Source organism: Thunnus thynnus, chromosome 22, assembly GCF_963924715.1.
Source record: "Thunnus thynnus chromosome 22, fThuThy2.1, whole genome shotgun sequence".
Classification (NCBI taxonomy): Eukaryota; Metazoa; Chordata; class Actinopteri; order Scombriformes; family Scombridae; genus Thunnus; species Thunnus thynnus.
In genome coordinates this window covers 26,108,243-26,122,320 of record NC_089538.1, presented here as the reverse complement: position 1 = coordinate 26,122,320, position 14,078 = coordinate 26,108,243, and the positions used below count along the sequence as shown (strand labels likewise).

At 36.4% G+C, this 14,078-nt stretch overlaps 2 protein-coding genes across 3 annotated transcripts in view; one reads left to right on the top strand and one right to left on the bottom strand.

Moving 5' to 3' along the window:
* The window catches only part of LOC137174888 (low affinity immunoglobulin gamma Fc region receptor II-like), a 43,060-nt gene extending 37,940 nt beyond the window's left edge, over positions 1-5,120 (bottom strand). The window contains exon 1 of one of the 2 annotated variants that reach the window (XR_010925495.1): positions 4,952-5,120. Coding sequence is in view for 1 of the 2 variants with exons in the window: in XM_067580406.1 (XP_067436507.1) it covers positions 4,952-4,982 (31 nt within the window). In the remaining variant the exon portion in view is untranslated. The remainder of the gene's footprint in view (positions 1-4,951) is intronic. The other variant, XM_067580406.1, reaches the window with a different exon arrangement.
* A 1,952-nt stretch (positions 5,121-7,072) lies between these two features.
* Positions 7,073-11,476, top strand: LOC137174896 (coxsackievirus and adenovirus receptor homolog). Its single transcript, XM_067580421.1, has 3 exons — positions 7,073-7,333; positions 9,888-10,217; positions 10,295-11,476. Exons 1-3 carry the CDS (start codon positions 7,270-7,272, stop codon positions 10,477-10,479), a joined length of 579 nt encoding a protein of 192 aa, XP_067436522.1. The 5' UTR covers positions 7,073-7,269; the 3' UTR covers positions 10,480-11,476.
* Positions 11,477-14,078: the final 2,602 nt, after the last annotated feature.

Sequence of the window (14,078 nt, the reverse complement as noted above, 5' to 3'; positions counted from 1 at the left end):
CCTTCAAATCATATATTGTAACTGAAATTTGTTTTGGTCTGTAATCAATAACAGACACAGTTAGGTCATTTGCATATATACATGTATTCACATATATACATGCATTTGCATATACATACACACAGTATATGAAATCAAGAAGTAACATCAAACAAACAAACAAAACTTACATATTCTGTTCCAATTATGCTACGCCAATGTTCCTCTCTGGTCGGACGTTTTTATATTTGTTCAATAGATTATTTTAAACATAGTTTTAAACTTACAACATGTTTCTTTAAACAACTTTTAGATACTTTTAATTGTTTTTTGTTTGTTTGTTTTTTAGCTCTATACATTACTTTAACCAAATCTTTTAATTATAGAGCCTTTTATTTATTTAACAGTGAATTTCCTGGTTCTTTATGAGTAGTTTAATTTACAATTCTTATGGCTTTCTTTTGAAGTAAGAAAATTTGATTTTGTATTTTTTGTATGCATTTCCCCATACTTAAGTTCTATATGGAACTATAAGGGAACAGTATAAGGTTCCCTTATAGTTCCAGAAACATTTTTAAAAAATGGTTAAAGCCATAAAGTACAACTTACAACAAACTGTCTCTCTTTGGACGCAGCCACGATATTTATACAGCTATGATTCTTTCCCATATGTCTTATTGTATTACATGTTGGGGGCAGGCTGGAGAAACAACCATAAAACCTCTTTGGCCCTACGCCTGGCACAAAGCCTGGGCCTTGAGGTCACACTGTAATTCTTAAGCAGGAAGGGGACATTTTCTCCTCTCCTTGAAACTCCAGCTGTCTGTGATGTTTTGGGGAAAGCAGAAACCTCTCTGTTAGAGGGTAAACCAGCATCGCCATGGTCACCAAGGTCAGAGGAGGCTTTCCTAGACAACATAGATAGGTGAATGCGTAGATTCTATTGACACAATCAGACATTCAAACCAAAATGTGCTGACAGTGACCTGAAGTTCCATGCAACATGACCTGAACTGAAACGGGTAAGCTGCAGTTCCTTGTTTAGAAACTAGTGAACCAATTAGACTAATTTTTCATATTGTAGGCTGATCTGCTGAGGTTAAAGACTAAGGGTCAGACCTTCAGAGTCAGAACGGAAAGAGACAGCATCCGAGTATTTCAGTTCTCCTTGGCCAAGTACTTCAGTAAACATTTTCAGCTTTAAGACATCAAAGGCTCGTGTGCGCTTTTCTCCACTGAGGTGCTGACCATCGCTCCAAATATCCACAACACACAGGATGCGCACCAGCGCACAAACATGCAAAAGATTAAATATAAAAGGACTATAATGTGAAAGATTATTATTGTGTATATCAACATATTTTAAAAAACACATGTCATAATGCTTAGTCATAATATTTATCAGAATTAACTAATCACAGTAACGACGGATGAAATTGTTTAATTATTTGACCAAATCGTGGTAAAACACGTAGGTATTTAAACAGACGGACAACAACGGATCAGACACAGATCGACTTTCCTGCAGCATCAATACATGATGACATGAGGAACACATGAGGAAATAAATGAGGTGAAAACAATGATTCAACTAAAGAAGGAAATAAATCTGGACAGCTTCTAGCTGCTGCCAGCAGCAGGATCAGAACCTTGGAGAGCTGATCAAGTCCTGATAACCGTGTTGATGATTCTTTACATGATTAAAAGATCTTGATGTATTTATACTACCTTCTGGGGTCCGCGCGGAGGACCTGTTCCACACATGCGCAGTAGATCACCATCTACAGACACACAGCTTTATGTTCGCGCGGACTGGTGCGGATACGTCAGCGCGGACACAACAAATTGTAGGTACGTGGATGTCCGGACAGAGCCCACGCGCTCACTCTCTGATGACGAAATTTACGTCAAGCGGACCCTAGCGGACCCTCACGGACTTGCGGACATGGGAACTATAATTTCAGCTTTATGGATCATGCGCTTTCACTTCGCACATGAGCAGGTCCGTTTCCTCTGCAGAGAAGTGTTCCTTCTTACTACTTGGCAATAATAGCAATCCACCAAGGTGCAAGCACACCTGGGAATGGGAGATGACACTCTGATTGGTTTATTGGATGTTGCACCAAAAACACAACCATGATTAATTAGGACTATGGACAACCCCTTTGAACCATGCGCCTGGCGCTCTGACCATTTTTCCGCCGTTAAAATAGCAAAAGTGGATTTGGACACACCCTCAATGCACTTGCACCATGAGCTTCAGAACGTACGCTTTAGATCGTTACATAGGGCCCCTTGAGTCCTTATACAAACAAACTGTAAGAACTCCGACCAAAAACTCAATGCGTTTCCATCACTGTAGGGTTCTGGAGAAATACAATTTACTGAACTTTGACAATTCTAGATTATTCTAAAATTTGTGCCTAGTTTATAAAATGTTAAATGGTTTGTCCTCCTCCACTATGTGACTTTGTGTTCACTCGCTCAGTAAGTTCTATTAGATCCTCCAGAATGTCCTCTATAGATTGGACCATTTCATCACACTGTATTTGGACAGTCAGCTTTCTCTGTGAAAGCCACAACCTGTGCCCTACCAATGTCCTACCTGATAATATGAAGAACTGCAGTTCAATCAATACATTCAAGGCCAAATTAAAAAATCTACTGAAGACCAATCAGCTGTGTGACCACTGAGTGTAAACTTCATCTATGGTCTTCTCATTAGCGCAGACAGTCTTGCTTTTAATTTGACATGTTTACATTATTCATTTCTAATTGACATTGTGGGTGTATGTGATGTGCTGTGTGTAGCTTTGTATTTTGTATTTTTTATGGTGTGTTCTGCGTGTTTTTCTGCTTTGTACTGTTTGTTGTTGTGCTGTTGTATGTTTTGATTGTGGGGGACTGCGGATGTAAATTAGCTTTGAGCTAACTCCAGTGCAGTGCATCTTTTATGTTAAAAACTGTACCTGTCCCAATAAATAAATACAATCAATGAATCAATATAATATAATATAATATAATATAATATAATATAATATAATATAATATAACATTGATTTAGAAAATCTATCTCTCTATTGCAATAGACTTTTTGCTTTTTGAACACTTACATTTTATAGCTGCCAACATGATGTATTATTACTATCTATCATCACTTCAATAAATTTAATTTCAGACACTTTAAATTTCAACATCATTCATGATGAGCTTTCTTTGTAAATTTGTCAAACAATTACTAAAGATTATAAATCTACTTTTACTTCCTTTTCCACTGGATCCAAACGTTTTTACCACAACAGAAAACATTTGTATCATCTCCAAATAAGATACATTTTAGTGTTTTAGAAACATAACATATATCATTTATATTCAAAATAAACAATAATGGTCCAAACACGGAGCCTTGAGGAACCCCCTTCAGTTGGTGTAAATTAAAATCATTTAATTGAACATATTGATACCTATTCCCCAGGTAAGTACTTAACCAAAAGCGTGCTACCACTATAATTCCATATCTCTGTAATGTATTCATTAGTAAGTCATGGTCAACAGTATCAAATGCTGTTTTGAAATCCAGGAATATCTCTACTGTATATTAACCATTTTCTATTACTGTTGATATTTCCTCCACAAATTCCATTACTGCAAACAAAGTTGTCCTATTAGCTCTAAAGCCATTTTCTGTCCAGACAGTGCATTATGTTTTGTGATGAAATCATCTAGTCTTTGATTGAATATTTTTTTCCAATATTTTAGAGAACTGTGAGAGCAAAGAAACAGGTCTGTCATGAGAATACATGTCTATCTCTAACCTTATATGACTTCAGCTGTTTTCATTTTGCTGGGAAATAAAACAGCTTGTAGAGACTGATTATTTAATTCATAAGTGTCAGTGTTTCATCCCACACTCAGTAATATTTCTGGTCATAGACAAGTCAACTCCACTACAGTCTGTAGATTTATCTTTCATCTGTTCCTCTTATAAACATGAATGTATATTTACATTAATAGTATTTATCACCTCATCTTTACTGCTGGGCTTAATAATCTCTGTAGTTACATTAGATCAAACACTGACAAAAGAATCACTCAACTCATTTACAACTATATACATATCAATAATAGTTGTTTATTCTTTGTCAGGAAATAGGTTGGGTAACCTGCTTTTCTAGTTCTAGTTTTTAATAATGTCATTCATTACTGTCCATGTATTTTTAATATTATTTGTGTTGTCTTCCAATAATTTACTGTAATAATCACTTTTGCTGCATCTCATAATACTTGTCAGTTTATTTTTATATGTCCATTATGTGTCTCTTGTTTTTTTCTTTATATATTTTCCATTTTGCAAGCATTTTGTATTCCCTTAGTTAACCACGGCTTTTCAGAAAATTTCTGTTTCACTACTTTCTTTATTCAAAGGACCTTTTTTCATAAAGAGTGATTATTGTGGATAAAAATGTCTCAGAGGCTTCAATCTTGTTTCATAATGTCTTTAAAATAATTAATTGCACCTTGTGTTTTGATACAGTTCTGAAGGGTTGCAAAGATTGATAAATGGTCACTTATCAATAACATTAGTAAATATATTGTCAGTTAGTGTAGCACTGTGTTGTTTTCCTGCTTGGTCGTGTAATTTAGGGATTTAGACTCATACTGAACATGAATTAATGAACTCTGTAGTTGTTTTGTGTTTGTGTGGGTTTAACAAGTCAATTAAAATCCCCACAAGAACACATTTTTACTGTTCATGTTGTCATACAAACCAACTAACTGAAGGTATCAATGTAAGATCCTATTCAGACTCTATATACACAGTTTATAATTATATTTTTGGATTTCTTCATCTCAGTTTCTACAGTGATACATGTATCATAAATGACTGTGTATCTCACCACCACTCTCCTATAACTCAGCTGACTGCTATAAGTATAATTATTTAAATGTGGACAGTATAGATTGTACTTACAGAGCAGACACTGAAGAGATGTTTGGTCCATTCTGCCCCTCGGTGATGTGAGAACAACTTAGTTTGGTCACAGCAGTTAAACCCAACTTCCTTCCTTTGTAGGTGAGAATGCTGCTGTGTGGTTTACTCTCCAGCAGTTAGCAGGAAACAGCTCATTTATAGCAGTTTATATTATTAGTACAGATGAACCATCAATGATTGATAGTATTTAACTAGTTTAAATCCTCAAATAGTGTCTGAAGTCTTATTTACATACCTGCTCTATTATTTGATTATCAGCTTTTATATGAGAATTGAAGGTGTTTTTGTCTCATAGGTGATAGAAGTGATAGATAGAATAGAAAACTATTGTGTCATCAGACAGTGAAGTGAACACTTTAAGTCATTTCCATCTAACGCACCTCATGACTGTTCACAGCTTTCAAAGCTGTTGTGGATGACGGCAGCAGCACCAGTGGTGGTTCCCTTGGGCCTGATGAGAGCTTGTCCCCTACATGGTTGTTTCAACTCCTTTAACCTCCATCCAAAGAAGGAAAGAAAGAACACGGCCCCTCGTGACACGGTCCTGTTCCCCTGGAGGAGCAGGGACTTCCCTGTCAGAGGAACTCCACTGGGGAACCTTCTCGGCTGTGTGGGCTTCTCCTGTGTGATTTCAACAGACACCGAAACGCCCCCACCTGCTGTCAATCAACAGACACCGACACGCCCCCACCTGCTGTCAATCAAACAGACACCGACACGCCCCCACCTGCTGTAAATCAACAGACACCGACACACCCCCACCTGCTGTCAATCAACAGACACTGTCATACACACACCCCCCAGGTGGAAAAAAATTAAAATGGACTAATAGTAATACTCACAAGATATAAATCAGCATAAAGTTGAAACAATATGTATTTTCTTTTTCATAGCCTCTTTAAACACACACACCATAATATGCATCCTGTTTATTTTGAATATAAGTTATACTGGGTTATTTGTATTATTAAGTTTTCTTAAAGGCCTCTAATTTGATGATTTAAAGATGTCTAATTTGTAGTTTTATGAATAGACTCTTTAATGTGTCAGACTCATGTCCTACAGCAACATCTAGTGGCCACATATCAAAGCATCTTCATGACTCATTTCATTAAATTACACAAAGTGATAGTGAATATATTGATAAATGTCACTATTTTACAAATACACACACCACACTTACGGCCATGAACAAGTGAAAACTCATCCTGTCCTAAAAAGTGGTTGTGATGTGGAAATTGATGTTTCCTCACAATAATCAGTCAGTTTGGATCTTCAGCTTAGCTGACATGATTCTTCACTGTTTTAGTTCAGGTGCCGTTTAAAAGTTCACATAATCTGCAGAGTCCCTGAAATAAAATTGAAAACAGTTTCCAGGGTTTTTCATGAAAGGTTGTTTTCTTGTAAATCACGTGACACATCAGGAACTCCCCCTCCCTCTTTCTTCAGTTGAGGCGGAGGGTTTTTTTCAGTGTTCATAAAGTAATCAATGTTTAACTTTTCTTCCTAATTTCATACAGCAGCTGCTGTAGTTGAGCTCATTAGTCTTTGAATACAGAAAGTAAACTCCAGGAACACGCTTCATTTTTCCAGAAAGACTGATAGAAGTGCTGACTGGTACCCTCCATATAAAGCTGCGTTCAACTTGTCTGATAACAAGATAAACAAATATACAACGCATTATTTTGTTTTTCCGTTTTTCATATGAATTAAAAACATGTTTAAACTCTAATGTAATGGACACAGTGTTTTGGTAAATGGATGCACTTATATAACACTTTTATCCAAAGCTCTTAACAGTGTTTTTCCTGCTGCTCAGTCACACATTCACACACACAAGATACCTCACAGCAGGACAAGCTACCAGTTTGGGGTTCAGTATCTCGACTCTTACCCTCTTCATCATGTGGACAGGAGGAGTCGAGGATCAATGTTGTTGTCAGTGTTCAGTAACTTAACCCTCATTCAGTCAACACTGTAATCATACAACTGTCTTGAGTTGTTTTATGACATTATAAACATGCAAATGTTTCTGACTATCAGTCCTCTGTCACAGCGCGTAGCAGAGGAGACGTGACGTCATGACGCTTTCTCAATAAGAAGTTCCGGGGCACAAAGAAAACGTAATCAGTCAGGCGGCAACTGTAACTACTGGTAGCAACATGACAAAAATAATCAGAGATCAAGGTCCATTTACCAACTTCTAACTGTCGAATATTCTTCAAGCGTAACTGGTCTGGACTTCATCAATTCATGAAACTAACAGCCAACAAATACTATAGAAGAAGAAGAAAGAAATGCCTACGTTGACTTTCTCTGTGTGTCTCCTCGCTTGTTTCCTGTTCTCTACTGTCTCTACAGGTAAGCTGTGTGTGATTCACCACTAACTGAAAACTCTGTAACTAGTTCAGTTACTGTTACAGGTTCAGCTTGTGAGAAGCTGCAGGTTAAAGTTACTGTGCTGGAAAAACAACTTTTATTCTGCTCGCTGGCAGGTTTCAGACTATGTTTCCTCCCTCATTCAGAGGCTAATGGCGGCACAGACACACTGTTTCATTTCCTCATTTTTATCAAGTGAATATGATCAGTCATTATGGAGGTTTATGTCGGGAGATAAAGATCATAACAATATTAGATTTAATATTATTCACATATTTCCTCGCAGACAAACATTAGGCTGCTGCTGTCTTCACGTTATTGTTGCTCTTCTTTTGGTTTGATGGTATTTGGCATCGTCACAGAAGTGAGGACCAGTTATCATCCCTTAAATAACCTTATTGATTATTTATATCAGATCAGTTTGTTACCATAGTTACTAGTTTATAAGTTGTGTTCAGTCCAATATCACAAATCACAGATCAGTCTCAGAGGGTTTTACAGTCAGTACAGTAATACAACATCCTCTGTTATCTGATCCTCCATTCAAATGAGGAAAAACTCCAACAGAGGAGGATCCCTCTGCAGGACAGACAGGAAACACATTACAGAATACAGCATTGAACAGGATCACATGACCTTTAGTTATTGGTTATGATTCTGTTCTGTGTCATGAAAGCAGCAGGAAATATGACGTATTGTTCAACAACTGTGTGAAAAATGAAAGTAAAGAACCTGCAAAACTGAACCAACAAGCAGAGATACTCAATCATTCAAAATACGCAATAAACAAGTTAATTATGATTAAATATATAACTAAGTTACTTTTTACCTTCAAGTCTTGCATCATATATTCAGACAGTTAACTTATTTTACATTAACGTCACTGTAACATTTCATGTTTTACATTCTTACTACATTATATTATATTTCTCATTCATGACTTTATCCATCAGTATAATATTAGAGGGGCTGTCAGTATGTTGTTCATTCCTGATACCAATATCTGGACTTTGGGTATTGGCCGATACCGATCACTGACCTGATACCAGTGTTTAATCAATAAGCTGTATGCATCACTGTGTGGAAGAGACTGGAATCATTCTTTATGTTTAAGGCAACATCTGACTTGACTTAAACATAACTTTCCTAACTTTGTAAGACAAAATGTAACAAATAAATACATAGATATAAATTAACTGAATTGTTATTTATTAAAATAATGGTATCTGATACCAGATTGGTCTATTGTCAACAATACCTGATCCAGTTATTTGAGTCAGTATGGGACCGATATCTGATATCTGATATCAGTGTCGGTGCATCTCTGGTTCTATCAAGGCTCTGATGAAGATTTGTTTCTGTCAGTTAACTGTTAAAGCTCAGAATAAATATCAGTTGAGTATCTTTAACAGTGTGAGCAGCTGTGCAGGTGACATCATGAACACAGATAATTACATCCACTGTTATTGTGTTACTGCTAAATATGTATAAAAATAGGTGTTGTCGGTGATGTCACACAGCGGTTGTCATGGTGATCATGCTGAAAAATGAAAATGCTCTTTTGGAATGAGAAGGCTGTCTAAAATATATTTTTAAACAATATTTATGTCATAAAATATAAACAGTGATGATTTGTCAATTTATTGTCGATAGTAACTTAATTAAAAATATAAGTATATACATGTACATACTGTATATATTAATAGCAGTGGTTGTTCATGTTTTATATTAAACTCTAGCTGTTGTGTTACAAATTGCTCCCAACCCCATCTCTCCATCATATCATTGATAGATATCAGTTATTGATTAGTTTTAGATGGTACTTGTGTCTCAGATTCTTGGAGCAGCTTTTCCTCCTTTAAGCCACTTTGTTAAACTCGACTGTTTTAGAGAGCAGCAGATATTTGGAAACCTCTCCCTGTGCTGCATCCAGCATTTTAAAATCAAACTGAAAATATGGTTCAAATCTACTCAGATATGAACTCATTCATTATTTTTATAGTTTTTATATCTTATATCATTTATAGTGTTTTATTATCTAATTGTGTTGTTTGTTTATAATTGTAAAATTGTAAAAGAGAAAAGTCAGGACAAAGAGACAACTCTTTGTCCTGACTTTTCTCTTTTTTCCTTTTATTGCATCAGCAGAAACATGACAGACTTTCATATGAAGGAACAACATGTATTATGTTACATTAAACATGTAATTATTAATCATGTAATAAATGATGTTCTCCTCAAACACCATATTTCACCAAATTCATTGAAACCAACCGAAATCATTTCAATTATTATTATGACATCATTATTATATGAAAGTTATCCTATTAAGTAAGGATTTTTTTTACACACACACACACACACACACACACACACACACATATATATATATATATATATATATATATATATATATATATATATATATATATATATATATATATATATATATATATATATATATACATATATATATATATATATATATATACAGAGAGAGAGTTGTATCACTAACTTTTCTGTTTTTGTCTCTCAGAGATAAAAGTAAAGCCTGGAGAAAATGTCACTCTTCAGTGTCAGAGTCCCAAAGATGAAGCCATCATACTGTTTGAGTGGAGCAGACCTGACCTGAAGAAAGATGGTTACGTCTTCTTCCTCAGAGAGAACCGACCATATGAAAACTACCAGCATCCATCTTTTCGTGGTCGAGTGCAGCTGAGAGATCCAGAGATGAAGGACGGAAACGTTTCTGTGACTCTGAAGAAAGTCAATATCAACGACACTGGAACATATGAGTGTCGTGTTTCTGTGAAAAGCAAAGGACATGGGCTCATGAACACCATCTACCTGAAAGTTATTGACTCGGGTGAGTTTGTAGAGTTTGTAGAGGTGAGTCATCACCTACCTGACAGCTGATACCTCACACCTGTTTCTGCTCTGCAGGTCACACAGCTGGAAACACCTGGACTGAAGGAGACAAGGATGAAGGAAAGAAGGAGGAACGAAATCATGGACTGACAGTTGGTCTGCCTGTTGCTGCTGTGCTTCTTGTTGCTGTTATTGTTGGTTTTGTGATTTATAGACAACGTAGACAACGTCCTGGAGCACCTGTCCCCCAGCAGGACTGAAAGGTCTCAGATCTCTGAACTCCTGAATCTTTGTGTCCTGCAGCTTTTACAGCAGCAACATGTTCTGAACTGGAACCAGGTCTAAAAGGTCGGACTTTCATTAGTAAACATGTTTTTCTTGCTGTAATCATTCCTCCTGTTCATACTGAGCATTAGAGGATCCCTTCATAATTAGAGCTGCAACTATTCTACTAATGCAAGTGATAAAAACTAGTTTATTTCATTTTCACTTCAGTTTTGTTTAATAGCATTTTACTGTGTTGTGTAAATAATGTTATTTGTGTTCAGAGTGTGTAAGAGTGAGATTATTGCTGTGAGTCTGTAGAGATGCAGACTGGAAAGTGAGTTTTATTGTATTTTCCAGCCAATATTAGACTGTCTACAGTAGTTTATACTGTAAACACTGTTATAACGTGATGTTTTCAATGTGTATGATCTATTGTTTCTGTATTGTGTAGGAAATGTTCAGGTGCAGATGTAGGTATTTGTAGTGTTGTTTATGGGATGTTTGAAGTAAGTGAAGTTCATTGAGAACTCTAAAGCAGGACTGTAAACTAAAGTTATTAAAGTTCACAGTTCAGAGATAATAGAGCTGATGCAAGCTGAGTTAACACCACAATGATATGAATAACATGCTGAACAACTATTTTAAATATGTTTTGCACAGTTTTGCACAACACATTTATTCACAGTTAACCCCTGTGAATAAATGTGTTGCATCAGTTTGTACCCAGAGCTTCATTCTGAACTTGTAATATATAATATATTTACTGCACTGCGTATTTGTTGACATTTAATTTTTCATTATTAAATATCTATACTTTTTAACATGTTTCCTGTTTTGATAAAGACTTTGTTCATAATGTAGATGAGCTGGATTCATGTTATATATTCATTTATGTTTATAACCAGACTTCCTGTTTAGTTGTTTACCTGAAGCTGAGCTGTTGAACCTGTTGATACTCGTCAGCTGTGCAGGTTTAATAAAACACACAGTGCCGAGTTCATCTAGCGCCACCATCTGGTAATGTGTTCTTATCTGATCAATTACCTGCAAAACTTTGTTTTTAGTGTTAAGTTTTATAATATGCAAAAGTCTCCATCATCAAAATGAAACAACTCTGCTGAAAGGACACTTTTTATCTTTCTCTGTGTGTGTGTGTGTGTGTGTGTGTGTGTGTGTGTGTGTGTGTGTTACGGTTCAGAGGACTCAGCAGCACATGAATGTCAACCAGATAAAAAAAGAGAAAACTTTGTTGATCCCTCAGACTCACAGTTCAGAGGAGGTGAAATGTTCTTAAAACAGGGAGAGGTCATAAGGGGGAGGAAGTCCTGGGGGAGTGATTTGTCACAACAAGTCACATGACTTTGACACCTGACACCTTTGTTGCTGTGTTCATGTGCTCCTCGGATGATGAAGTGTTGGAAAGTCGTTCTTTCGCTTCAGTGTGTTTATGAGCTTTTAAGTCGTAATATGGAAACAACATGGACGTTACTAAAGAGATGTGTTGAATTTTGTCCCAGATTTGTTGCTGCACCAGTACATTCCCTAAAACCACTAAACCAAACCACTAATGCTGACTTGTTATCAGTGTTAATGCTAAAACATAACTTAACATGGACACAGTTACAACCTAAAACCATATTACAAGTTACACGTGAGCAAAAAATTGATGTGAAATGTGAAATATGTGAATTAGTAAAAGTTTCTTGCCATCAACCAAACATTTACTTTCATCCTTCATGTTTCTGCGTAGACAAACTTTCAGCAAGTTGTGTACCAAACTTTCCGAGTTGTTGTTTCAACCTGAGGTCGGAAACTCATTCTTCCGATTACTCCGACACCACATGAATGCCACATATGTCCTGCTGTTTCAGGGAAAACAGTGGTTTGGGTTAAATATTGAAAAAGTCGACGGGTCATCTGGAGTCAGTGTTGACTTTTTAATATTTAACCAACATCTTTCGTGAACCTTGAAGTGCTGTGAATGTCTAAACATCATTATCAACTAATACTTAAGTTGATAATGATGTGACTGCAGCATGTTTCTCTTTTTTCTCTATCACATCATCATCATCAACATCTTTGAATAAATAAAGGTTAAATTTAACTGTGTGTTTAATGTGCAAAGATGTGTAACAGTTGAAATATTTCCACTTTTGTATATATTCTGTCTCAATTTAGGAAAAGTTATAAAGTTTCAGGTGAAAACTGTCAGGATGAAATGTTAGGTTTTGTAATTAGATGTTTTATATTGATACTTTTTTGATAGATTTTACAATTAGATGATTTACATTACATTTAGATAATTTTACAATTACCTTGTTTTTCTATCTTCTACCTTTGTAATTAATCATCTAGAAGGGTTACACATAATGCTGATGTGCTAATATCATGGAGTTGTATGTCACGTGAAGGTATGCAGGTCATTAACTCCATGGTGTGAAGAGTTGACACAATGGAAAGCATTGAAGAGAAGGACATTCACATTCAGGCAGGATCAATCAAGGAGAAATCAGCAGAACATACATTTGGCATAGAGGCTGGGAGCTGAACCCAGGTGTTGCTTGCCTATCCAGATGTGTAATCTTCTTCCTCACACTGTCTCAACCTGATTGGAGGAATCGTGTGCCAAGAGGCTGGGACCAGCCTGTGCACCAACGAAGGGAGAGCTAAGTCTAAACCACGGCCCCTCCCCAACTATAGTAACCAATCATATTCATTCTGTGTCTTCTTATACTGTGTGTTGTAAAATTTCCTTATCCTTTTCTGGGCGATTGGTTGCAGAGTAACAGCGCTGGCTGACTGTGATTTTTCAAACAGAAAAGGTCCTTGTACAAGCTTTTAATGATACAATTTGAAATCAAAGGTTAAACGGTACTTAGGAGTTGGTCCTTTCTCAAATCAACGATTAGATGTTAACCCATAGAGCATGTTAGAGTCCTTCTCCAGTGTGTCTGAGACCTTCACTGGCCGAGCTGGCAGACTTCCAGTTGGCTCCTTGATTACTTGAATGAGATTAAATAATTTAATCATGTGGCTCCTTTAGACTTTGAGTCATTTCGCTGTTCCTAGGGGCATGGTCTCAGCACCTATAAGCTCTGATTATATATTTTTTATTTTGGCCTTGATGATGCATCTGCCTCTCAAAAAAAAGACAAAGCTCCCTGCAGCTCCTCATGAAAACTAGAAGGTGTATGCTGCACTCTGCTGGACAACACTGAAATGCAAATGTTGATTTTAATGTGACAATTTCAACAGTTATTAATGACTGTCTCAGTCTCAGTTCACTGCAAACTATAAACTACTGAGTGCATGTTATGTACTGAGTGGTGAATGAGTGAATCAGGGAGTGACTTTGAACACAGACCAGCCCACAAGCCCACTGTGTTCACTGGAATCCAAGTCCAAGCCAAACGCACCACTTCTGTCAATCAAATAGTGAATAAATACATCGTATTCATCAAATTCCCACACTGCAGCAAATTCACTCAGTTCTGATTAATATTTGTCCATAAATGATGTCTGCTGAGTGCACTGCAGCTGCTACTGCAACTCATGTCTGATATTTCATATAACAACAAATGGAAGGAGGACC

Bases quoted from the DNA above. Each gene is read 5' to 3' on its own strand.
- LOC137174896 (XM_067580421.1), top strand. From the start codon at position 7,270: ATGCCTACGTTGACTTTCTCTGTGTGTCTCCTCGCTTGTTTCCTGTTC. The intron at 7,334-9,887 runs GTAAGCTGTGTG...TTTGTCTCTCAG, and splicing joins GTTCTCTACTGTCTCTACAG to AGATAAAAGTAAAGCCTGGA. The intron at 10,218-10,294 runs GTGAGTTTGTAG...TCTGCTCTGCAG, and splicing joins CCTGAAAGTTATTGACTCGG to GTCACACAGCTGGAAACACC.